The 27,005-nt window shown below is 42.6% G+C and overlaps 1 protein-coding gene across 1 annotated transcript in view; it reads left to right on the plus strand.

Moving 5' to 3' along the window:
• kcnh3 (potassium voltage-gated channel, subfamily H (eag-related), member 3) overlaps window positions 1–27,005 on the plus strand; it is a 771,606-nt gene that overhangs the window by 735,522 nt on the left and 9,079 nt on the right. The window contains exon 13 of the mRNA XM_043692965.2: window positions 21,687–21,793. Within this exon, the coding sequence (XP_043548900.1) occupies window positions 21,687–21,793 (107 nt within the window). The remainder of the gene's footprint in view (window positions 1–21,686; window positions 21,794–27,005) is intronic.

Genomic DNA, 27,005 nt, shown 5'->3' on the forward strand with positions numbered 1-27,005 from the left:
TCGGGAAAACCTAAGTCATTTGTCAATATATTTTAAATGAATGACCAGTTGGGAATGGGTTAATTTTCTGCTGCTCTCTCATCCTGTCTCCACTTAAACCTGAAATAAGCAGCTTTCAGAAGAGTTACATTTTAGTTAAAGATTTTTTATTTTTACTTTCCATATAACTCAAATCCACCCATTTATTGAAATGTTTTACATGAACTCAAGTCCATTTAAAACCCACCATTCCTTCACTGTTATGGAAGCAAACTCCTTGAACTCTTCCTACTGACTCTGTGGGTGTACTACACAATAGAGATGCCAGCAGTTCGGGAAAGTGACTGAAATAACACCACAGAGGCTAGTTTCCCATCACCAAGTCACCCTTTATTTACACATGACTATCACCTGATGAAGGAGCGGCGCTCCGAAAGCTAGTGTGCTTCCAATTAAACCTGTTGGACTATAACCTGGTGTTGTGTGATTTTTAACTTTATTTATACATGCACTCTGACCAGTTAGCTCAGAGCCGGTGTCTGGAGTGAGGAGAATCCCTGAATCTCCTGTTTCTAGTGGTCAGCCATGACTCCCTGATTGACCCAGGTTAACAACCCCAATCAGGGAATTCATATTCATTGAGATCGACCTGGCCAGCCTCATTCCAATCACAACAGTGACTCGCCACCACTTTCTCAAAAGTAATTGGGAATGGGTAATAAGGCTGGCCTTGCCAGGCGCACATCGCAGGAGCTAATTTTTCTAAATAATAGAAAAACCACAATGTAATTACCAGGATTAAGGACAATGGATTTCTAGATGAAGTTTTGGATTAGGTCAAAATTTCCTTTAGCCTTACAGTGTAGATCGAAGAATTTTGTGTAGAAAAGGTTTCACAATTTCTGTTTCAGGCTAATCCATTAGTTCATTTCATAAATGCAACACCAAGCATAGTACAAAGGCAAATGGATCAGGTGGGCTGCAGGGTTCCTTTCTGGTGTGTCTTTAATTCATTCAGCTCACCCAGCAATACAATCAATCCCAAGTGTCATTTGGTTAGTGAGAAAAAAAAATCAATCAAAACTCTTCTTATTTCTGATTACTTTTCAGTAACTCTCACTGGTGTGTGCATGGAGCACCAGGAGGGAGCACGAATGATTTGCTTTTCCGTGTACCTCATGGTGAGATTGCCTTCTAGTACTTGATGCTTGTAAAGAATTATCTCTCGGCTGAGGTTTTAGGACTTATCGGCAAACTTTGATCCATAACACAGCAAAAGCCACTGTCCACAGGAATGGGATGGAGGGAGAAGAAAGCTGAGAGTGAAATAGTGTATTTTTGATGATTTCCTGCCATTTGTCAGAGCAAACAGTGTAGATGAGTTTGAATTGCTAGCTGACTGGTATTATAGAGAGCAAGTCAAACCTGTTGAATGACCTGACTGGCAGATCTAGTAAATAGAGTTCAGCTTGAAATGGTTGGACTGTAATTGCAGTGTTAAACTTGGATTTTAAACAAACAGATCATGAGAAATACTGAAGAAGTTTGAAGCTTTATCTGCCCACTTGTATGCTGCAATGTGTTTGGAAACAAAAAAACCATATCCTATTTGACCCTGATCTGGCTTTCAAAGCATATTCCCCAACCGTCACTGGGACTGTCTATTTTTATCTCCACAGCACGATTTTCTTCATTTTCTGCCTCAGCTCATGTATGAGAAAGGCTGATCCACACATTTAGCACCCCAATGCTATCCTTGCCAGCTTACCATTCACCTGTTCTCAGTTTGTCATGCATCCATAGTTCTTCCTATTGCATCTGTGTTCAACACCTTTCACTAGCTCTCTATCCTCCTTCACACTCATTTCAAAATGCAATCCTCTTTTATACCTCTAGATTTCCCTTCTTCCAGCTCCTCAACCTCTTTCAGCTTTATGCTCCTGCGTACTTCCCTCACTGCAATGAATTGAATCCCCTCTTTCACCTTAATTTTTGCCTTCCAGTTTTCTTAACAGAATCCTCCCAGCTTGGGAACAGGCCATTCGGCCCAACAAGCTCAACAACCAACCCTCCAAAGAGCATCCCACCAGGACCCATCCCTGTATTTCCCATAGCTAATGCACCTTACCTATACTATGGCTAATTGATCTAATGTGCACATCTTTGGACTGTGAGAAGAAACCAGAGCACCCAGCAGAAACCTACGCAGACATGGGGAGAATGTACAAACCCCACACAGCCAGTCGCCCAAGGCTGGAGTTGAACCCAGGTCACTGGCGCTGTGAGGCAGCAGTGGTAACCACTGAGCGACTGTTCCACTGACGCTGCATTCATCCATATACAACAGCAATTTGTTTTATATTGCAGGTTAATGCAAGAAAATATTCCCAGGCACTTCACAAGGTGCATTTATTGAATAAAATTTGAAACCAAGATATATGAAGTCGGACAACCAAAGGTTTGGCCAAGAGGATAGGTTTTAAAACATGGCAATAAGGAGGAAAATGAGGTCACGAGATGCAGAGTTGTCAGGAGGGAATTCCAAAATTTGGGACTGAAGCAACTGAAGCCATGGCCTACAACGATGAAGCAATTGTGACTGAAAATGCACAAGAGGCCAGAATTAGAGGCATGCAGATAATTTGGAGGGTTCTGGGTTTGGAGTAATTGCTGAGATAGTGCTGAGCAATGCCATGGGGAAATTTTGAAATTAAAGGTGAGAATTTTAAAATCAAAGACGTTATTTGACTGGCATCTAGTACAGACCAGCGAGCACGGGGTGACAGGTCATGGGAACATGCTGTGAGTTAAAGGCACAGAATGTACTTCATATATATGAATATATACAGCAAACATTGTACTAACCAGCACTGTTGATAACACGGCAAAACTATCTACCTCGAAAACCACAAAGTTCACTATAATATTCTGTCCAATTATTATAGTTTTCTGATTTATTTACCTCAGTGTAAATTGTTGTTCAATTCAACGGCTGCATGAAATATCAAAATTTCTCCTCAAATACCACAATGTCCATGTTGTCAGTCAAGGGTGCTTTTTGCTTGTCGGTTTTATATAAGACAAAATTGCATTATTATATAAGTGATTAATGCTGTAAATAAAGTGTAACAGTGATATGTATACCCCCCCCCTTCCTATTACTTAGTGTCTTTCTTACATTGATTATGTGAACCTCTTGATTATCCAGAATATTTGATCAACTGGCACCCTCCTTGTCCCATAGGTGCTGATTAATAACGTATTTGCTGTGTATAAATACTGTGGAGGTAGAAAATTCTTTAATAGTTCAGTCATGTCTTTGTCAAAACTAAAGAGCGCTACAGAGAAACATGATCTATAGAACTGCAGATCACTTCCAACGTCCTTTTCTTTCAAGTGTTTAGGCAAAAAAAGTCTGCAAGATCAATTACGTTGGATTGGATGCTGTCTACATAAGATATAAGAGCAGGAATAGGTCACCTGGCCCTTCGAGTCTGCTCCGCCATTCAATAAGATCATGGCTGATCTTTTTGTGGCCTCAGATCCAGTTATCTGTCCTCTCACCATAACCCTTAATTCCTTTAATGTTCAAAACATTATCTTTCTTAGCTTTAAAAGCATTAAATGAGGAAGCCTCAACTACTTCACTGGGCATGGGATTCCACAGATTCACAACCCCCTGAGTGAAGAAATTCCTTCTCAATTCAGTCCTAAATCTGCTCCCCCTAATTTTGAGGCTGTGCCCATTTGTCCTAGTTTCACCCACCAGTGGAAACATCCTCCCTACTTCTATCTTATCTACTCCCTTCATAATTTTATATGCTTCTATAAGATCCCCCTCAACCTTCTAAATTCCAATGAATATAATCCCAGTCTACTTGGTATGTCCTCATAATCCAACCCCCTCAACTCTGGAATCACCTAGTGAACCTCCTCTGCACACCTTCTAGTGCCAGTATATCCTTTCTCAAGTAAGGAGACCAAAGTACACAGTACACCAGGTGTGACCTCACCAGCACCCTATAGAGCTGCAATATAACCTCTCTGTTTTTAAACTCAACCCCTTTAGCAATGAAAGACAAAACTCCATTTGCTTTCTTAATTACCTATTGCACCTGCAGTCCAACCTTCAATGAATCATGCACAAGGACACCCAGGTCCCTCTGCACAGCAGCATGTTGCAAAACTAGATAGTTGCAAGCTGTCTCCTCTGCCTGGATCTATTTTGTCAACTCCCAAATGATCAATATAAAGAAAGTATTTCACCAACATTCTGAAGCTCCCTTTGAAGTGCAGCAGAATTGACATTAATGACTAGGAGGAGCTTGCTGCCAATCATTCTGAACAGTGACAATTTGTTCATCTAGTTACATCACAGTTTGACTGGCATCTTTATAATCAGACAGAGCAGCAGGGGGAACGGAAAGAAAAGGAAGCACATCCTGGACTCCAGATCCCACTACCTCAAGGGACAACCTGTCTCATGTGCCAAAGATTAGTATTTCAGGAATCAACTTGTTCAGTCATGAAGATCCATGGCGGAAAATAGAGACTCTGATTATAGACACTGCTTTCCAGTGAGGGGACAGCAGAAACAGTGATACTGCAATGAGGATTAGATTTGATGGAGTTAAATTATGGCTTATTGAGGTTGTTTACCTGTAATGAAAATGCCACCTGAACTTAGCAGCAGGTAGACATGTTTATGTAATGGATGAGATCTAAGCTTCCAGCTGAAGTGTGTACACTCCATAAAAAGACACAGAGCACCAGGGCCAGTCTGTTGCCATTTTATGAGACTAATAATGCAAAATCACAAAAAAGCAGGCAGCCACTAACAACGACAGCATAATTGAAAATGCTCAGGGTAACTAAATAAAGAGCATTCAATTCTAGGTACAACAGGCTGTAGTACCAACAGATATTTACAGAGCCCTCTATATTTGTACATTTCAATTGATTTCCTTTTTTTTTCCTGAAGTAGCATTTTAAAAGCTTGTAAGGAGAATTGTTGCCTAAAATTTATCAATGATTCATTAACTTCTCATACCAACATAATAGCCCAAACATTCATTCAAGCAGACTTTTAGTTCAATTAAATGGATCATCTTTTTCTAATAAGGCTGTTATAGGATATTTTATAATTAATGTAGTCTAATCTCCTTCGCCAATTATACACTGTAATGCTAGAGATTGGAAGGTTCTAATAATGAACAGAAGCAATGTTTCATCGTCACATTTTTCAGAATGAAGGATTTCGCTAATAGCTAGGAACTGGGAAAGGTGTTTGTACTGCTCTGGTAATGACCCAATGCTTGTACTACAGCAGTCTAGGCTGAAATCCCATATTTTGCACAAAACAACTGTTCGTATTCACATAGTTCATTGTTGCAATAGTTACTTAACTCTGTAAGACTAGGCTTATTTAGATAATGAAATATCCAAAGCAGGCTGAAGCCAGTTTGCATCACAAACAGCTCACAGATTGCAGAGTTCAGAAATCTAAACATAGGTTCCAAATTGTGCCAGATCTCTGTAATGTCAGTACAGTGGTATCCTACTGCATTTCTAAAACAAAGCAAAAGTATATTGGACTAGGACTAGGTTGTGAAGAGGAGAGTGAGAACTGTAGGAAGGAGATCAATGGTGTTCTACACTCTGCCAAAGTAACTGCCACCTGTCTTCTCTCTGATACCTCATGTTCACTCTATCTCTGCTATTGTACCAACCTTCCATCAAGGTTCAAGCTATTCGTTCTCACCATTGCCTTCAACACCTTCCAAACTCACCCCAAGCCACTGGGCCCACTAAACTTGTTCACTCACTGAGTTGCGTACTCATTCACTCGGGTTACCTCACCACCTGCACCAAAAGTATGAGTTGTCCCACCCATTTTCATCCCCTGTCAGCACTGCCTCTTTCTCATTCCAGGAGGGTTGATCCTGTCAGGTGTTTCCCTAAACAGACAGTCAAAATCATTTGGCAGAATGCCTCATCACTAGAACTTTCCAACATGCACCAAAATGTAGTTTTGCTAGTGATGAGAAGGGCACTGCCCGTCAGATGCTTCACGTATACCCGGTCTCTATATGCCACCGCACACTGCCCTTGAAGCAACTGCAGAGACTGTGACACATCTCCTTGTGGAATGTGCCTTTGCAAAGGAAGTCTGGAGAGAGACACAGTGGGTTTTGTCCAGGTTCATCTCAAGTAGCTCCATGAAGCAGGATGCTGTGCTGTGCAGGCTGTTCCCCGGGAAGCACACCGATATGAACATCGACTGCCTGGAAGACCATCAACTCAGTGAAAGAAGCTCTTTGGTCTGACCAAAACTTGTTGGTCTTCCAATGTAAAGAGCTGACCTCAACTGAGTATTGCAGACCGGCACATTCCGAGGTCCAGGACTTTATGCTGAGGGACGCTCTAAAGCTTGGGGCAGCTGCCACCAAGGCCCAGTAGGGACAGGTCAACATCTGAGGTCTTTCTGACAAAGTTTAACAAGGGTCTGTTACATTTCAAGATCCCTTTGTACCCTTAATAGGAATGTAAATGGTTTTGTTTCGTGTTTGGAAAATCCTTTATTTTATTGCAACTGGATTGAAGCTCTCATGACTAGTGACAACATTTCATTGTATTTTCAGTAAAGTCTGAACTGAACTGTTTTAAATCTTTTGTACTTACTAAAAGATAATTAATGAATAAAGTGTATTTTTGAAATAAATTTTAAAAAATGTAGACACCCACAGCCTAAAACTACTCAGGAGAAGTATCTACCGTCGCAACTTAGTCTAGAATAAAGCAGGAGAGGCATAGCCTTCAAAACTCCTCTGGTGTTCAAATGTGACACCAAGGTTATGAAGAGACTGGCTTCATCTCAGATTGTCACCGGGCAGGGGGATGGAGTCAGCAGCTAAATCAGCTCAGATTGTCACCGGGCAGGGGGATGGAGTCAGCAGCTAAATCAGCTCAGATTGTCACCGGGCAGGGAGATGGAGTCAGCAGCTAAATCAGCTCAGATTGTCACCGGGCAGGGAGATGGAGTCAGTCGCTAAATCAGCTCAGATTGTCACCGGGCAGGGAGATGGAGTCAGCAGCTAAATCAGCTCAGATTGTCACCGGGCAGGGGGATGGAGTCAGTAGCTAAATCAGCTCAGATTGTCACCGGGCAGGGAGATGGAGTCAGTAGCTAAATCAGCTCAGATTGTCACCGGGCAGGGGGATGGAGTCAGTCGCTAAATCAGCTCAGATTGTCACCGGGCAGGGGGATGGAGTCAGTCGCTAAATCAGCTCAGATTGTCACCGGGCAGGGGGATGGAGTCAGTCGCTAAATCAGCTCAGATTGTCACCGGGCAGGGGGATGGAGTCAGTCGCTAAATCAGCTCAGATTGTCACCGGGCAGGGAGATAGAGTCAGTAGCTAAATCAGCTCAGATTGTCACCGGGCCGGGGGATAGAGTCAGTAGCTAAATCAGCTCAGATTGTCACCGGGCAGGGAGATAGAGTCAGTAGCTAAATCAGCTCAGATTGTCACCGGGCAGGGAGATAGAGTCAGTCGCTAAATCAGCTCAGAGTTTGAAGGAAGCACACTGGAGTCAATTTCCTGCTGAATATAGAATGTACAGCTATAGATCTTTTGACACGAACCCACTCGTCCATTCTTTTGACTAAACATATTTCCAGGGATAGTGGAAAGGTGAGGAGCAGTTCAGACGCTTTTGTTTAACAAAATCATCAGTCAGTGGACCCTAAAGTAATGCTAAAGCTGACACTGGAGTTCAATGTGGGTCTGACATTGCTGGGGAGTTTGGAATGGCTCCAACAGGGTTATTTTGTGACTTGTATTAGATTATGGCTGGAATCAAACGCATCAGTGTAACAAGTTGGTGACCTGCTATTTTATACACAGCCTGGTGATCAGCTGTTAGGCTCCATTGTAGGAGATGCTGATGTTGTACCTTCAGCTCCCTCTATTGGCCTTTCAGGGTAAAATTGGTTTCCTCAACAGGCTAAAAGTTCATTAAATATAAATTTCCGAAGGGTCATAGGGCAAGAGCACTTCACTTTGGACACTGGGATTCACTACGTGGCTCACTGGTGGCGTGTGGCCATGCATCTTTCCTGCACTCTTCTTTATCAAGGCTCCCCCTGCTAATTTTGACCTGTATTAGATTAAATTCCTTACAATGTGGAAACAGGCCCTTCCGCCCAACCAGTCCACACTGACCCTCCGAAGAGTAACCCATCCAGACCCATTTCCCTCTGACTAACGCTCCGAAAACAATTTAGCATGGCCAATTCATCTGATCTGCTCATCTTTTGGACTGTGGGAGGAAACCGGAGTACCCGGAGGAAACCCTCGCAGACGCGGGGAGAATGTGCAAATTCCACACAGTTTGCCCGAGGCTGGAATTGAACCCGGGCCCCTGGCGCTGTGAGGCAGCAGTGCTAACCACTGTGCCACCATGACAAATTGGTGACAAAATGACGGCCTGAGCCAGGGATTCCCAAACTGTGAGGCACAACCCCATGGGCAATTAGGGTCACAGGTTTCTCCTCCTCTGAGACAGCAGGCCCGAATGCAAAATGTAGAATCTGCAGGAGAACCCTGGATTTGACTTTGATTCCCAGTGACATACATAAACTCCCCCAACAGCCACAACACCATGACAAGAAGATAAAACAGATTTACCTTCTCATCACTGGATCCTCTGGAGAGTTGACCTCAACACACAGTTCTTAGGAGCCAGGAGCTGCCAGGCCTTGATTGTTGTTTTTTATTGGTGGTGGTGACAGTTTTTTTACCACCAGGTATGATGTCACCCATGATTTAAAAATAATAGGAAATTGCACCAAAAATTTACATTAATTGTGCTGATGTATATCACAATGATTTGTATTTGCAAATAGATATATTTCTTACCTTAATCAAAGAGTAGATTAGCCTTTGTTTTTATGCCATGTAAACAAATTTGAGCTTGCATCAAAATTTCTCTTTAGTAGTTTTCGTCAGAGATTGGGCTAATTATTGTAGGAGGTTTTAACAACAAGTTCACAGAATTAAATATTGTCAGAAGACTATTGTGAGCATTGGTCTCCAAGTTCCTGAGTGTGAACTTGTCAGGTTTTTCTAACTGCTCAAGTCCACATTTAGTTAAAATTTAATCAAATTTGATTAACTTCAAAAAAATTAGAGGTAACAGCACAATTTCACTCTGTGGCCCAGTTACTCTCTGAATTTTAAGAACAAGAACAAAAATAGTGTCTGTGTTATATAAATCTACAAATAATAATGAGATAGGAAATACAGAGAGGGATAAAGTATTTCAGTAAACAGTTAAGGAATATGTGAACACAAATGACTTTAGCAGTGCACCATTTTAAAGGATAAATTATTTCTAGTCCTCTTCAAGCATTGACCTTCTGTGCTCTATTAATGAAATAAAATCCACTTAATTGTACAGACTGTTTTGTAGCTAAAGAACTGCATTGAGTTGAGCTATGTGTCTGACTCCCATTAAGTAAAGGTATCTGAAACATTTCAGATCACTGGAATAGTAAATAGAGCCACTTAACAGAAAGTAGTTCAATACAGACAAATGTATTATCCCTGCCTATTCCTAACATAATTTATACCCCGCTGGTCTCTCTGTAGCATACTTGGTTCTTTTGTTCTCTGTGTAGTCATTCCATATCATTGACTCTCTGCTATATAATTCACTTCTTGTTAACTATTGCTATGTACAATATGTCTTTACTTAAAGTTGTGGTTGCAATCCCGAAAATGATAACTTTTTAAGTGAACCAACTAAGTCAAATGTTGATCTCTAAAGTGGCCAATGCTCAGACTTTAATTTGGTTCTGTAGGATCTTCCTTATCAGAAAGAATAAATATTGAAACATTATATCCACTAAGTTGAATATCTGACATTGCTAAAATCTTATGTTAGTAAGTGAATTAACTTCCGAAATAAAATGTTTGAAAATAAGAATGAAACGCGTAACTTGCTCTGTTATATCCTTGCCTCTTACTGTGAATTCTTCTTCGCAAATCTCCTGCTCCCTGACACTCTTGGTCACTGCAGACTTCCCTGACCTTGGAGTTGCAGCCTCCCTGTTTCCCAACCTATCCTCTTGCCGCTTCGTCCTCCTGGAATTATGTTCCCATTTAACATCTAGATTCAGTCTGAAACTGAAGCTCCGATGTTGTGGAAAAGTGAGTCCAAATGGTTCCGAAGCGCTGGGGCTTTTCCAGTCCATGTGTTTTTCTTAATGCTCCCATTTGCCAGTTCCTTCGCTTGTGAGCAATGCCTGGGGAGAGGAGCTGTGAGACAGAGAGAGCTCTAAAAGCCATTATCAAACTACATGTACTTTGGGAGGTGGGTTTTCTCTGACCCAATCTGGGATTAACCATCTGGGATTAGAAGATCCTGCAGAAAATGGGTAATATGGTTAAGTCAGAGAAAATCTTATAAACAGCATCAAGCACCCAGCATTGGCATTGACTTGGAAGGTCTAGGCCACTATTATCTATTCCACTCAGTACTTTCTTCTGTGATTCATCTCTCTGGCATTCATTCCCTGTTAATTGATATTCGATATGGAAGCTAATCCCTGTTAACAAGTGTACTTTGTGTAATTTAATTTTTCCTGATCCCTATATAACTCATTGTGTTGTTCTTGTTTATTTTCTATATAACAAACTCCATGTCTTTTACAGCTATTGGTAATATTCTGTTACTATTTGGGATTCCTCAGTACCCATCTTATCTTCTTCAATTGTCCAATTCTTGTATACTTTTGTCTTACACTATTGTTCTTTTTGTTACATACCCTGCTATTTATCTTGAAACATCACTCCCTTTCTATGTCTCCGTATTATCTGTCATTCAATGTGAAATGTATGTTCTCTGCTTGGAACTGTTAAATTAATTGCCATATTCATGGTTTCTACTTAAAGGATTTGGTTAAAAAAAATGTTCAATACTGGTTTTTATGCAAACTACATTCTTAGAAGACTGACAAAGGCGCTATGGTTAAGGGAGAAAAACAATTCATTATTTTGTCAAGATGATCAAAAGATAACTTCTCAGTCATTGTGTTCAAACATTCTTTGCTTCTTATTGGCAAAGAGAGGCTTTTTGGAATAAGAAAACTTATAAGCCAATCATGTTAGCAAATAAGTAATGAGAAGCTTTCACATTTCACATGCATTAATCACTTTTCGCTCCTCAAGCCACTCATTGTTGGTTCCTTTCAAAACTGCTATAACAGCTGATAATTTCTTAATCATTATTTTACTTATTCTAAAGAGAAGTCAAAACACATTAATCTAATCTTACGTAAATCACTGATAGAAATACCATTTTAATACCACTACATCAGAATGAGCTCATGGGGAGTGATAAACATGGTTTTGTGCTACCTGAGATTCAAGGAACTGGGTGTGTTTACAGTGAAGGATAGAAAATTAAAAAGTAGCATGATCCAAGCATATGAAATGTTATAAGGCTTAAATAAGGAGATATAAAGAGACCATTGTGAATTATGAACACTTGACAGGAGCTCTTGAGCATAAAATTAAAACCCTACTAAAGGCTAGAAATTAGAAATAGTAATTTGTCTATTCACAGAAAAAGGACACTGCCAGCATTTAATGTTACACCAAGTAATTTATTTAAAATAGCTGTAATAAGTATGTGGTTAGGAACGAATTGAAAATTAGACAAAGGCAGAGTACTGCTATGGATATTGATGATCCCTGAGCTGTTAGAGCTATAGTCATTTCAAAGTTATAAAATGGAGATTGTGTAAGTAAATTGATATTACTTGATTAATTTTGTAGCCTGGGAGAAACTTTGCTGATCTACCTGCAGAATGTTAAATGAGGTGGATAGGTTATGCTGGAGCAAACCCATATTTTGTGGAAGGGATCAGCCTATTGGCCAAATAGCCTATTCTCTGCTTTCCTCTGCATGTTGAGAATCAATTCAAGGTCAGTACACTTCAGCCCGGTGTCCCGGCACAGTAAGACAAGGGCAGCCCTTGATATCAGATAGTTGACCACTCAGAGTAGTCAGGGCCAGAAGATCTGTACCTCTACACTCCAAACAATGGGCCACAGGCAGCCCTGTAGGTCCAGTGGAACCAGTCCAGGGATCCTGATAGCACAGCCAGATATCTGCCAAAGCCTGAGCACTTACCATTTGGGTTGCTCCAGGGAATGAGCCATAGGGATTCGGTGACAAAGGTTCAGGGGAGGTTATCAGCAACCACTGCTGCCAAAGGGAAGCTGGGGAACTTAATTTTGGGAATTGGAGGCTGAATGCTGGGATGTAGAGGGAATAGGGAGAAGGGGGGAAGCAGCTCAATACATGAAAGGGGGAGATAATACAGTATGGCAGGGAAAGGGGCAGCGTGTCATTGAGAGTCAGTAGCACTCTGGCTTCATTGGATATAGTGAGCTACTAGATCTGGCATATTTACTCAAAATGCTAGGAGTTCAGGCTGTGAAGTACACAGATGTAGATTTAGATAGATGGGCTTGGTGGGAACCTAGGGAGGTTCAGAGCTGTTGGGGTTAATTGGGAATGTGAGCAAGAAGGAAATGTTTATATTTTGATGTTCACAAATAGTAGGAGTCTGTGTCCAAGACTCACTGTGTGAGGAGTAGACTGCTTTTTGCCTTCCATCATGCTGTTAAAAAAAACAAGTGTATGCATTGGAGCTCAAAATTGCTGCGACCAGACCTGGAGAGGGTGGGAGTAGGTATTTCATACCTTGAGGAAAGGGGCTGCCACTTCAAGTAGTGAATGGTTCTTTGAAGGGAAACAGCGTGACACAACAACTCACTCATTAAACCCGTAACACACCTACAAGCACTGCATGCTTTGTGAACCTTAGACATTAACTATTGTGTTCAATCCCAATCCTTGTCCCAAGCAAGACCACATTGTGCAACAGTATGAATCCATCCCACTAATGACTGTGATTCTCTAGCAATGTGTTGCCAGCAGAAATCATCAACCCTTGTTGCCAAAGGAGCCAGTATCTGCCATTAATTTATAGATTGCACACGATGTGGGAGCTGCTTGTTTCACACCTTTGCTCATCAGACATCTTGCAGTGCTAAGGATGGTGAGAGCTTGTGCCTTCAATGTTGTAGTTGCAGCTAGTCAGACACTCACTCACAGACAATGAAGAAAAATGAACAATATATGTACAAATGAGATAATGTATTTGCAGCAATGTGTCACCTGTGCCAGCTATGTGTGCTCAGACGGTTTTTCCTTTTCCCCCTCCTACTACATCTCAGTGTGGTCTGAGCTCCAGAGTCATGGTGGAGCAGACCTGTTGGCATTAAAAGTTTGCTTGGATAACCCCAAAATCACATGTTTGAGGGACCAGACCGTCTCCTACCCAGCAACGAATGCATTCTCCTGGGCTTGAACTCCGACAGGGCTGAAGGGAGAGATGAAAGGCCCAAGCACCGCTGAAGTGCTCTGAGAGGAGATTTCTGAAGGGCCTGTGTGTGCTTTCTCCTCCAGCTAGCACTGCCTTATCTCCTGCAGTCAGCTCATCCCTTAGCCCTGTCATCTTGCTGTTGCTGCTGAGCACCAGCAGCTGGAGCGATGGACTGTAGGTCTGAGCTTTTTTCTAGCAGACACTAAGAATGCCAGCGCTGGCTCTCCACCAAGCTGCCCACAGAGGCTGACAGATGGCCATATGCCTGAGACAGCAAGCTCCCAGTCGTGTTGCTGCAGCCCTCCACTGCAGTTTGCTCCGTGCCCCTGAGACACCTGCCTGCTGCTGTTGTGTCTCCCTGTGCATGTCCGTGACATTGTGAATTGCACGCACCCTGCGTTTGTCTCCTGCCCGGGGCTGAGTAAGTGCCTGGTCTCTGGCAGTCTTCCGGGTGCCAGCTCTTTGCAGCATTGCTCCCTCGACCAGCTGCAGAGCTAGATGTAGCAAACATTGGAGGTGTTCCTAACCAACTCTAATCCAGCCATAATGCTCCCCAGGGGTGTCAGTCTCCGAAGTTGGTGGAGGGGCTAGCAGGCAGCATTGCTGGTTCTTCTTCAGAGGTTTCTGTGCTCTCCACCACAGCAGTGAAGGCGGAGGAGGGGATTAGTTTGAGCAGCATTTTCTTGAGCATGGAGACCATCAACTCTGTGGTGTTACGAGCAGGAGATGAAAGAGAGAATGTGTTGAGAACGGGGTGAGAAGTTGTGGAAGGCTAAGAATGCACTCACAGCAGGGGTAATGGGAGAATGACATAACACTGAACAATACTTTATACTTGGTTGGTAGGCGAGACTAGGACCTAAGAGCATAGCCTTAGAGTAAAGGGAAGACCCTTTAGAACAGTGACGAGGAGAAATGTCTTCAGCCAGAAAGTGGTAAATCAATGGAATTCACTGCCACAGAAGGCTGTGGACGCCAGATCATTGAGTATATTGAAGACGGAGATAGATAGGTTCTTGATGGTCAAGGGGATGAAGGATTACAGTGAGAAAGCAGGAGAATGGGGTTGAGAAACTTATCAGCCATGATTGAATGGTGGAGCAGACCCAATGAACCGAAAGGCCTAATTTCTGCCCCTATGTCTTATGGTCTTACGATATGGAGGTTCTTGCATCTCCACAGGAGCTGAGGAAAGCCAAGAGCATCTCCATGAAGTGGGTGAGAAGCTGAATGTCAGACATCCCATCACCTGTACTCTCTCTTTTAACCCTATCATGGCCCATTTTCTCTGGGAATGAGAGAAAGGGAGGGATTGAGTGAGATGAAAGTGCCTGGCACAGCTGAGCTGGTGCAAGGGGAGAAGGTGGTATGGTGCCCCGAGTGAGCAAACAGGCAGCTCATAGGGCATCCAGGGTTAGTCAGAATGGAGAGTTGGGATGAGAAAAGGCTAGTGAGGGAATATGTTGCATGCAGTAGCAAGGATGGTAAAAATGAGCCGGTGGGAGGTGGGTGCAGAGCAGAGATAGAATGAAGATGGGGGCACTTATCCTTGTGGGCATTGCCCTTCTTCCAGCACCACCAGCTTCATCTCCAACTGGTGAAGACTGTACAGACATAGGAAACCAGGATCTTTTGACCTTGTCTGTTGGTCCTGGGAGAAAGGTGTTCCTCCTTTGTACCACCCTGTCCATCAGCACCTTCCTGACAGCAAAGCAGTTGGCAATTTTCTCTTGTTTGCCATGGCTGGGCCATATATCTCTAACCATGATGGGGAAGTCTGGCCTGGCAGCACATGACAGAGTTCACAACAGCCTTTTAAATATGGTGTTGGTGCCAGGGATCCCAAGATATCCCTACTTTGATGAATACTTCCGACAACAGTGATGGCACTTGGCAGGGGACCAGAGGGGAATCGTAGGGCACTGTACCTAGTTAATGAGATTAATTTGGGATTACAGTATAAGAAAACCCTGAGGGCTTCATGGAGAGAAACCCTCCATGAAACTCAATGAAAATGAAGAATGTGCGCTATGATTGGAAAGGTTTACCACATCTAATCCTTATTACAAGTAACTGGAACTAGCCTAATACTTGCTAACAACAAGCAAAACAATGTCATTCCTTTCTACTCTCTGTAAACCTCAACTCATCTAAAACTCAACTGTCCATATCCTAATTTAGACCCAATGTCTTTATTGTCCAACATCCTTATGCTCAGAGCCAGAGAAATACCTTTCAATTCCAGTATGTGATCAGCCATGTACTGGGCTGTAGCTGAGCCCTCCTAACAATGTGCAGAAAAGCAGACGACAGGAAATCTATTTGAGGCCAGTATCCATTAACTTTCTCACATGGATTGTGGGCCAGGAGTAGAAGTATTAGTTAGGTCTAATTCTTCATGATATTTTTCTTGTGCAAGAGAGACAAAATGTTAGCATGCAGGTGTTGCAAGTAATTAAGAAGGCTGGTGAAGGTTTGACATTTTTTGTCAAGAAGTTGAAGTTTAAAAACATGGATGTTGTGTTACAGCTGCACAAAGTACCAATAGTACTGTGTACAGTTTTGGTCCCGTATTTAAAATAGTATATACTGGCATTGGAGACAACTCCAAAAAAAGTCACAAGGTTGATTCCTGGGATAAAGGGGTAGACCTATCAAGAATGGTGAAACAGTTTAGGCTTTTATTCATTAGAGGGGTGATCTTATTGAAACATGCAAGATTCTGAGGGAGCTTGATCAAGGTAGTGTTGAGAATATGTTTCCACTCGATGGGGAATCTCAAAATTGGAGACATGATTACAGACTAAGGGGATACTCATTGAAACTGAGATGCAACTGAGTTTCTTCTCCCATGACTGGGCTTCTCTACCTACACAGAGCTATAGAACACCGAAAAATATGAAAAGGAGTCATACTTTGGAAATCCTGGTCGGTTCTTTTCACCAAAAAAGCCAGCACCAGGTCTAAGCAGCTGTGTTTCAGACATTATCCAATCTGTAATTTCCCTGCAAGGATTCTCATTATTGTTGTGGTATGTCCATTTGAAGGAAAGATCACCTCTTATGTAATGTTTGCTTCGTCCAAAAGGACCTCAATAGCAGTGTCTGGAAAGAGTAGTGTCATTGTAATTCTGCTTACTCCCTCAGTAATGCACGCTCCCTTCACCAGGATGGAATGGTTAAACTCCTTCATAGCACCGAATGGTAGACCCACAGGATGCCTCCTATTGCCCATAGTCAATTCCCAAACCACCCACCCTCTCCTCCATAAATGGCAAATTAAGCAGGAAAATGTCATTTTGTACTGGGTGCTTTCTTGTACGTTCAAGTGTGGCTGAACGAAGTAATCAATTATACCTCCCACCAAGTCCATCAGACTGGTGGAGTAGAAATCCTACCCACTACTGACCTGACCTGGTCTGCAAATGATAAGCTGTCTCCAAGGAAATCAAAAGCATAGCCTTCAAAATAATGCTGGTGGCGTAATCTATAACCCTCATCCTTCCAGGTCAAGTTAATAAACTGTTTTTTTTTTTGTCCTTGGGGGGAAAAAACATACTTCAAATGTTTTGGAAATCCAAGTAATGCTTTCCACAGTAGAAAGTCCAGCCCCAGACTCAGATTATCTTGTAGACTCGGGAATTTGTTTCATTTGCTTCTGCAAGCACGCCAAGCCAGAGCAGATTGAAATGTAAAATGAGCTTGGAGACAGAGAAATCATTGCCATGACATGTGTGCAAAGGTACTGATTAAACTGTAATAGAAAACAAATGGGAAGCTTGGTTTCCCAATGAACAGCTTGAGCTTGTTCTGTGGTCCTTTGTTTGTCATGTGGGACTGTCAGCAAAAGCCTGGCTTCCCAACACAGCACAAGCTGATTAAGCATTACTGTTGAAAGTAGAAGCCAGCTAATGAACCAATTACCATTGATGTAGACTTCTGGCTTTTTTACAAAGCTGATTTTAGTTGGTAAATAGGAACTATACAGGCATTTACTTCAGAATTGCACTGCATCAGTAACAATACAGCAGAATGCTGTGCTGACTAGCCTCACTTAATCAATGGGCAATATCCTCAAACATATAGCATAGGAACAAGCCATTTGGCCCACTATATCTGTGCTGACCATGATGCCATTCTAAACTAATCCCATCTGCCTGCACAGGGTCTGTAACCCAATATTTCCTACCTGTTCATGTGTCTGTCTAAATGACCTTTAAACTTTGCTATCATATCTGCTTCTACCCCCTACCCTGCTAGCACATTCCTGGCACCTACCACCCTCTCTGTAAACAACTTGCCTCACATACCTCCTTTAAACTTTCCCACTCTCACGTTTAACCTATGCATCCTTGTATTTTACATGGTCACCCTCGGAAACAGAATCCAACTATCTACTCTATCCATGCCTCTCATAATTTTACACACTTCTATCAGGTCACTCCTCAGCCTCCACTCTAGCAAAAACATCCTCGTAAATCTCTTTGCACCCTCTCCAAAGCCTCCACACCTTCCATAGTGTGGTGACTACAACTGCACACAATATTCAAAATGTGGCCTAACTAATGTTTTATACAGATGCAACATGATTTGCCACTTTCCAGACCAATGAAGACAAGCATGCATATATATATGCCACTTTTAACACCTTAGCCATTTATGCTGCCACTTTCTGGGAGCTATGGACTTGCACTCCAAGATCTCTCTGTTCATCAATTCCCCTGAAGGTCTTGCCACTTACTGTACATTTTCCTCTTGCACTTAACCTCCCAAAATGCATCACTTCACGCCCTGTCCAGATTAAACTGTATCTGCCATTTTTAACTTTCCAACTACCCTGCTGTATCCTTTAACAACCTTCCTCATTATCCACTATTTCACTAATTTCCATGTCATCTACAAACTCCCTAATCAGGTCACCTATGTTTTCATCTGAATCATTTTTATATACTATAAACAACAGGGATCCCAACACTGATCCCTGTGGAACACCATTGGTTCCAGTCCTTCAGTCAGCGAAACAGCCCTCCACAATTTAACTCTGTTTTCTATGACCAAGCTAATTTGTATTCAGTTTGCTAATTCACTATAGATTCCATGTAATGTAACATTCTGGGCCAGAAGAGGGACCTAGTCAAATGCTTTAATAAAGTCCATGGAGACAACATCCACTGCCCTACCTTCACAATTACCTTTGCCACTTCCACAAAAAATCAATCAAGTTTGCGAGACAAGATCTTCTCCTCACAAAGTCGTGCTCACTATCCCTAATAAGTCCATATTTATCCAAGTGTGAGGTAATCCTGTCCCTAAGAATTTTCTGTAATAATGTCTGATGTAAGACTCACTGCCCTATAATTTCCTGGATTATTCCTGTTGTCCTTCTTAAACAAATCAACAACATTGACTATTCTCCAGTCTTCTGGGACCCTTACCTGTAGCTAAAGAGGATACAAAGACCTTTGTCAAGGTCTCAGCAATCTCCTCCTTTGCCTTCTGGGATAGATCCAATCAGGCTCTGAGGACGTAGCTACCTTAATGTTTTTCAAGACATTACCTTACCATTATCCATGTCCTTCTTCTTTGCAAATACTGATGCAAAGTATTCATTAAGGATTACACCCACTTCCTCCGTTTCCATGCATAAATTCCTTCTTTTGTCCTTGAGTGGACCTAGCTTTTCCCTATCTACCGTCTTGATCCTAATATACATATAAAATGCCCTGAGATTCTCCTTAAACCTACTTGTTAAGGACATTTCATACCCCTTCTATCCTTCCTAATTTCTGTTCAAGCTCTTTCCTGCTTCCTTTATATTCCTCTATGGTCTTGTTTAATTTCAGCTTCCTAAATTTTACACATACTTCCTTTTGCTGTCTTAACTTTCAATATCTCTTGTCATCCAGGGCTCCTAAATCTTGCCATTATTATCATTATCCTCAGAGGAATATGCTGGTCCTGAACTTTTATCAAACGGCTTTTAAAAGACCCACATGTCAGCTGTGGACTTACCCCCAAATAGCCATCTCCAATCTGATTTTTCCAGTTCCTGCCTAACGCTGTTGTAATCAGCCATCACCCAAGGACTGTCTTATCCTTATCCATAAGTATCTTAGTATCGTTTTACATATCTATCTTAAGATTTATAGAATTATCAACACTGTTCCCATAACGCCCCCTCACTGAAACTTCAATCACCTGGCTAGGCTCATCCCCCAATTCAAGGCATATTTGACCCTTCCTGATTGGACAATATATAATATTGTTTCAATAAACCCTACTGGATGCACCCAACAAATTCTGCCCCATCTCAGCCGCTGATACTAAGGGAATACCAGTCAATATCAAGAAAATTAAAACCATCCACTACAACGGCTCTGGTGTTTTTAGATCTTTCCATGATATATTTACATTTCTGTTCCTCTATTTCCCTCTGGCTATTGGGATACCAATAGCATAACCCCATCATAGTAATTGTACCTTTCTTATTCCTGAGTTGTACCATTGCGGGCTTGCTGGATGAACCCTCCAAGATGTCCTCCCTCAGTACAACTATGACAGTAATCAGTAATGCAACTTCCCCACTCCTCTTACATCCCTCTCTATTTCACCTGAAACATCTAAACCCTGGAACATTGAGCTTCCAGTCCTGCATTTCTGTAATGGCTACCACATCCAGACTCTAAGCTCATCTCCCCTACTTGTTATCTTCCTTGCAATAAAATAAATACACTTCGGACTGCCAGTCCTGCTGTATTCATTGATCTCATCCTGTCTGTCCTTCATAGAAGACTTACTTACTTCCTTCTCCTCAATCAGTCCACATGCTGACCTACTCCTCTGGTTCCCACCCCCACTGCCACAACTGGTTTAAACTCTTCCAAGTGGCAATAGCAAAACTCCCTGCAAGGATATTGATGCCCCTCCAGTTTAGGTAAAACCCTTCCTTCTTATGCAGGTCCCTCATGCCCTGGAAGAGATCCCAATGATTCAGATATCTGAAGCCCTCACTCTACGCCAGCTCTTTTGCCACACATTCAACTGTATTATCTTCCTGTTTCAGGTCTGACTAGCATGTGACACAGGAAGTAATCCAGAGACTACAACCCTAGAGATCCTGCATTTCAACTTCCTACCTAACTTCCTAAATTCACTTTGTAGGACCTCATCTCTCTTTCTGCCTCCGTCACTAGTACCAAGACGGACCATGACGTCTGGCTGCTCACCCTTCCATTTCAGAATATCCTGTGCCCACTCAGAGACATCCTTGACCCTGACACCAGGGAAGCAATGCACCTTCTGGAGTCTTGCTCACAACCACAAGAATGCATCTGTGCCCCAGACTATAGAGTCCCCTACCATTGCTACTCACCTACACTTTGACTCACGCTGCTGTACAAGAGTGCCAGTCATGTGTCACAGATCTGGCTACTGCTGTTTCTTTCTCCTGTGAGGCCACTTTCTCCCCCCCCCCCCCCCCAATCAAACAATATCCACAACGGTTTACAACTATGAGAGGGGAATAGCCACTGTGGGCTCCTGCACTGTCTGCCTGCCCCTCCTGGTGGTCACCCATCTCTCTAGCTTTGGTGTGACCACATCCCTGAAACTCCAAGCTATAAAACCTCCAGACTCCTGTCTGCCCCTCACTGAGTCCAGCTGCAGCTCCAACTGATCCATGTGGTCTGAGAGGAGCAGAAATATTTCCTGCAGACAGAGTTATCAGGAGCATTGGACTTCTCCCTGATCTCCTACATCTGACAGGACAAGCAGTCTTTTTAGTTGTTATTGAAATCTGTTTTCCAAACATAGATCATAATTTTTCAGAAAGCGGCGTGGTGTCTCAGTAGTTAGCACTGCTGCCTCACAGCGCCGGGTTCGATTCCAGCCTTGGGTGACTGTGTGGAGTTCGCACATTCTCCCCGTGTCTGCGTGGGTGTCTCCGGGTGCTCCGGTTTCCTCCCACAATCCAAAATGTGCAGGTTAGGAGAATTGGCCATGCTAAATTGCTCAAAGTGTTAAGTGCATTTGTCACAGTGAAATGGATCTGGCTGGGTTACTCTTCGGAGGGTTGGTGTGGACTTGTTGGACCAAATGGCCTGTTTCCACATTGTAGGGAATCTAATCTCTAATCTAAAGCATTGAGCCACTGGCCTGTGGAAGATGATGATTCCAGCAATGTTAATAATTTAATCTTGTTTTCTGCTTGCTGTTTAACTTCATGCCTGATGTGATGTGTCTTGAACAGGTTTGTGGATGGAATTGAAACTGACAATAGTACACCAGCCAGACAGAAATTTGAATTCAGCACAAATGAAGTAAATGAAGACAGTAGCCTTTCTCAGTTAAACTCAGGTAAATATTATTCCTAGTATGTGATGTGTGCAAAATGTTTCACCTCTGTAACCAGCAAAGTCCAGCTTGGTTGGCAATTCCTTTTTGCAACTGCTCTGCTTTTCCCTTCTGTCCACCTCCAAAAATTCATGCCATCTCTTTTGCTCTAAATGCCCCAATACATGTTTGCTTTACAAATCTTAAACTTCTGTTCTGGCTTTTAAATAATAAAGCAACACAAATATCACAGGTCTGTTGCTTTAATCTTAGTGGTGGCAAAACACAGAGACGATAACCAGAGACAAAATAAACAGTCATTTGGATAAGAAAGGGTTAATTATGTAAAGTCAGCAAGAATTTGTAAAGGCAAGTTGTATTTCAGTAAATTAAGTTATTTTTTATTAATTTTTGAGATGGAACCACCAATGACAAGGTCAGTATTTGTTGCCAATTCAATAATTTGCTCTTGAGAACATAATGGGAAGCTACTTTCTTGAATCTATTGCAGTCCTGAAGGTATAAGCATTCCCACCCTGCTGTTAGGAAGAGAGCTCCAGGACTGTAACTCAGCAACAGTAAAAACCAGTGATATAGTTTCCAGTTAGTATGATGTGTGGTTCAAGGCCTGGTATCAATGGAGGAGTAGGGGAATGGTGCAGTGTACCAAATACCGTTTATGCCCACAAAAAGCAGGATAAATCAAACCGAGCCTGTTACCGCCAATCAGAACACTCAAAATCGTCAGTGAACTGACAGTAAGGGTCATCAACAGTGTTCTTAAGCAGCACTTGCTCAGCAATAACCTGGTCAGTTTGTGTTCTGCCAGGACTAATCAGCTCCTGATCTCATTATAGCCTTGGTCCAAACATGTACAAAAGGAGCTGAACTCCAGATATGAGGTGGGAGCGACTGCCATGAACATCAAGGTAGCGTTTGACTGACTGTTCCAAAGGAGGAGCTGTAGCAAAACTGGTGTCAAATAGCATCAAGGAAACCTCTCCATTGATTGGAGTCATACATACCATGTGTTGGGTATTATCACTGCTGCAATACTGTCATAGACAGATTAATCAGTGATTGCCATATTGGGAAAGACAAGGCTTTTTGTTTGTTTTTTCCCTTTCTGATTCTCTCGCCACCTGCGGATTGTCAATTTGAGGCTATGCTATGAAGAACTCAATACACAGTTGTGGCGTTACATGGCTTCAGATGCTGAAGGCCTCTCCCCCACCCAGAATGCACTCTGTGACTTTGCTACCTGCAGTGTTTCTTTCAAGCAGTTTTCATGAATGAAGCAGCACTGATACATCAGCTGTGGAAAGGTGCAGGATTGTGCTGCTAGACTCTGTTTTAACTAGCCTCAATTAGCATAGTTACATTATTGCATGGTTTAAAAATTCATGTAATCCCCTTTGCTTAGTGTACAGTCTGCCTTTTATAAAGTAGTTTGGCAAATGTTTATTAAATATGGAGTTGAAAGAGATGATGGAAAGCATTCAAAAGCTGAATTAACATGTTACATGTCTTCAGGCAGCTCTTTCAGAGGCTCCAAAAAGGCTAGTTCTGACACATCTGTATGGAAAGTTCACAACGGCCCTTGAGACAGAGTCCACTGTATACAGCATTCTGTGAATGAGCATGGAGGGTTCAAGGAGGAGTGCTCCCTAAGACAGGCAGACTGCAAGAATGTTCAAGCTGTAGCCTAATGGTTTTCTTCAATTTTATCCCTTTTAAAACCTGACTTAAGTCTGCAAGCTGGCTAGCAAACATGCATTAAGTAGAAAAATAAAGAGGCACACAATTGCTCTGGAATAAAAAAAAGAGATTCTATAGTCTGACTCTGCTTGTGATAAGAAGTCGGCACCCAGAGCAACTTCATTTAAGCTTCCACCAATGACAGTATGTACCATCAAGAAGAACAACGATAGGTTAGTGGACATGGTGCTGCTTCCCAAAGTGCAATGAAGATCACCCGATTGAGCCAGTTTATTCTATTTTCCAAGACCTAGGGCAGAATCTTATAGGGGCCTGATAGACGTGGGCCATGGTGAGATTTGAAGCAGAACTGGACAAGATGTCCAGCGAGACCCATCTTGCTACCGAAGCACCTCGCTGGGTTGTAAATGCATTCGCTGATCAGTAAGGCAGGTTTCTCAATAGGAAACAGTGAGATGCCAATCAAAGGGTTATAGTTCATTAAATGCCTTGTTCGTGCCACAACCTGTCTCATTAATATTCAGCTTGAACCCCTGGACAAGGAAGCCCGAGAAGGATCTTGGTGAATTAAGCAGCTCCAAAAGGCCTCCATTTTGGACTCCATTATGCCTGATATGCTCCATACACACGCACACCCAATGTTCTCAAGCATTGGAATCTGACATGTGCCATCCTTTAAGAACAGTCACTCATGGCACATTTTTCATTCCACTGACAAGATATTTCTACACTTCAATGCTGCACCTCAGGCTGCACCGATAACTTGTTGTAATGCTGCAGCAAGGACACTATGTGCTCATGGACTCGAACAGGTTGCATTTCCAGGTTTTTCACATGCTCACCAATATTCCCTGTAAGCTGTGCCCATTCCAAGGTCCTGTGTACTGCGATCAGCATCAGCACCCAATCACGGCATTGACTGGGAGAAACTGCGACGCACAGGCCCCTGCACAGTCAGAAAGAAGAGGAAACTCACTCTCTCTGAGCCTATGTGGATAGAGTCATTGTGTCATGCAGCACAGAAACAGGTCCAAATTTCCCAAACTAAACTAGTCCCATTTGCCTGCGATTGGCCTATATCTCTCTAAACATGTCCAAATGTCTTTTAAATGTTGTAAACGTACCTGTCTCTGCCACTTCCTCTGGCAGTTCATTCCATATACAAACCATCCTCTATGTGAAAACATTGCTCCTCAGGTCCCTATTAATTCGTTCTCCAGTCACCCTAAAATTACACCCTCTAGTTTTGAACTCCACAATGCTAGGAAAAAAAGACCCTTGTGATACACCTTACCTGTAACTATCATGATTTTATAAACCTCTATAAGGTTACCGCTGGGTCTTCTACACTCCAGGGGAAAAAGTCCCAGTTTATCCAGCCTCGCCTTATAACTCAAACCCTCCAGTCTTGGTAACATCCTGGTAAATCTTTTTTGCACCTTCTGTAAAATTTAATAATATCATTCCTATAACAGGGTGACGAGAAATGTAACCAGCATTCCAAACATGGCCTCACCAACGTCCTGTAAAGCCGCAATATGATGTCCCAACTCCTAGTGGTCTGAGCAATGAAGGCAAGTGTGTAAAATGCCTTCGTTACCACTTCTCTACCTGTGACACAATTTTCAATAGACCTGAACCGCTAAGTCTCTCTGTTCTACAACACTCCCCAAGAACCTAGCATTAACTGTGTAAGTCCTGTCCATGTTCAACTTAGCAAAATGCAACACCTCACATTATCTAAATTAAACTCCATCTGCCGTTTCTCAGCCCATTGGCCCATCTGATCAAGATCCTTTTGTAATCTCGGATAACCTTCTTCACTGTTGACAACCCACCAATTTTGGTGTCATCTGCAAACTTACTAACCATGTCTCCTAAATTCTCAGCCAAATTGTTTATATAAATGACAAACAACAGTGGATCCAGCACCAATCCTTGTGGAACACCGCTGGTCAGAGGCCTCCAGTCTAAAAAGCAACCCTTCCCCATTACCCTCTGTCTCCTACCATCAAGTCAATTTTATATCCATTTGCAAGCTATCCCTGGATCCCATGTGATTTAACTTTACTAACCAGTCTATCATATAGAACCTTGTCAAAGGCCTTGAGAAAGTCCATATAGACAATGTCTACCACTCTGCCTTCATCTATCTTCTTGGTCACATCCTTAAAAAACTCAATCAAGTTAGTAAGACATGATTTCCTGCACAGAAAGCCATGTTGACTATCCTTAATCAGTCCTTACCTCTCCAAATGTATGTAGATTCTGTCTCTCAGAATCCCCTCCAAAAACTTGCCACCATTGATATCAAACTCACCGGTTCAAACATCCCTGCTCTGGTTTGCCGTTTTTTTGTACCTGACTCCTCAGCCAGAGATACCATGTTCACCATCCTGCCGTATTTACCTAGCCGTTTACCACAGACACAAAGGAAGCTCGTCATGGTTGTGCGCAGTCCTCAGTTGAGTCAGGGTGATAACCTTTGCTGTGGGGGTCCTACACAGTAAGTCAAGGACTGTCTCCAAAAGCAGCCCAGGGACTTGAACATAGTAAGTCAGCCTGTTTGTCAGCAGTCAGAGAAAGGAACCTCTCCACATAAGATGTGATGAGCCAAATGTTAGGAAGCCTACCATGTGTCTTGCCTCTTTCGACTCTGCTGGAGGCTCTTTGCCTGCCAGAATGGGAGCGAGGCCGGTATTAAGAGAGAGGAAAATGAATTGCAAAGCTTTGTTGATGCAGGTGGGTTAGTGTCCTGAGTGAATGAGTCGGCAGCAGAGAGACCATTGAGGGTTAGTGATGTGGGAGTTGGGTTGGATGACAGCGAGTGGGGAAAAATGTTGCATGCAGTAGCGCGAGTGCTAAAGCATGGGCCTTGATAGGAGATTGGTACCGGAGCAGAGATAGAGTATCAGAGATGGGATGTTGGCATTTTTGCTGGCTGAGTGACCACTTTCCTACAATGCTGGGCCTTCTTCCAGACAATTGAGATTGCATTGGTACAGGTGATAACCGCATCAGGCTGATGTGGTTGGATATCATGGTTTCCTCTGCAGGTCCCAGGAAAGGAAGAACCTGTTCCAGCACATCAGCCCATCCACAGGACAACTACTAAAGAACAGTACAGCCCTTTGCTGATACATGATGGCTTTGTAATCTAAAAGCCATTTGACTCTACACTGTCATATCCTTGTATTCCCTGCCTTTACATAAATCTCTCAAGATGTCGGTTCAGTGTTGCTAATGTATCCATCTTCATCAGCTCCTCTGGCAGCACATTCCAGGCAATTACCCCTCTCTGTGTAGAAAAATGTAACTCTCACATCTCCTCTAAGCTTATCCCCTTCTCCTAATAATTGACATTTCTACCCTGGCAAAAAGACTCCAACTATCCATCCTATCCATGCCTTTCATAATTTTGTAAACTTCTACAGGTCGCCTCTCATCCTTTGAAGTTCAAACAAAAACCAACAAAGTTTGTCCAATCTCTCCTCATAGCTAATACCTTCCAAACCAG

The sequence above is a fragment of the Chiloscyllium plagiosum genome, unplaced genomic scaffold, assembly GCF_037043375.1.
Source record: "Chiloscyllium plagiosum isolate Xiang-an unplaced genomic scaffold, Cpla_swu_hap1 HiC_scaffold_7, whole genome shotgun sequence".
NCBI lineage: Eukaryota > Metazoa > Chordata > Chondrichthyes > Orectolobiformes > Hemiscylliidae > Chiloscyllium > Chiloscyllium plagiosum.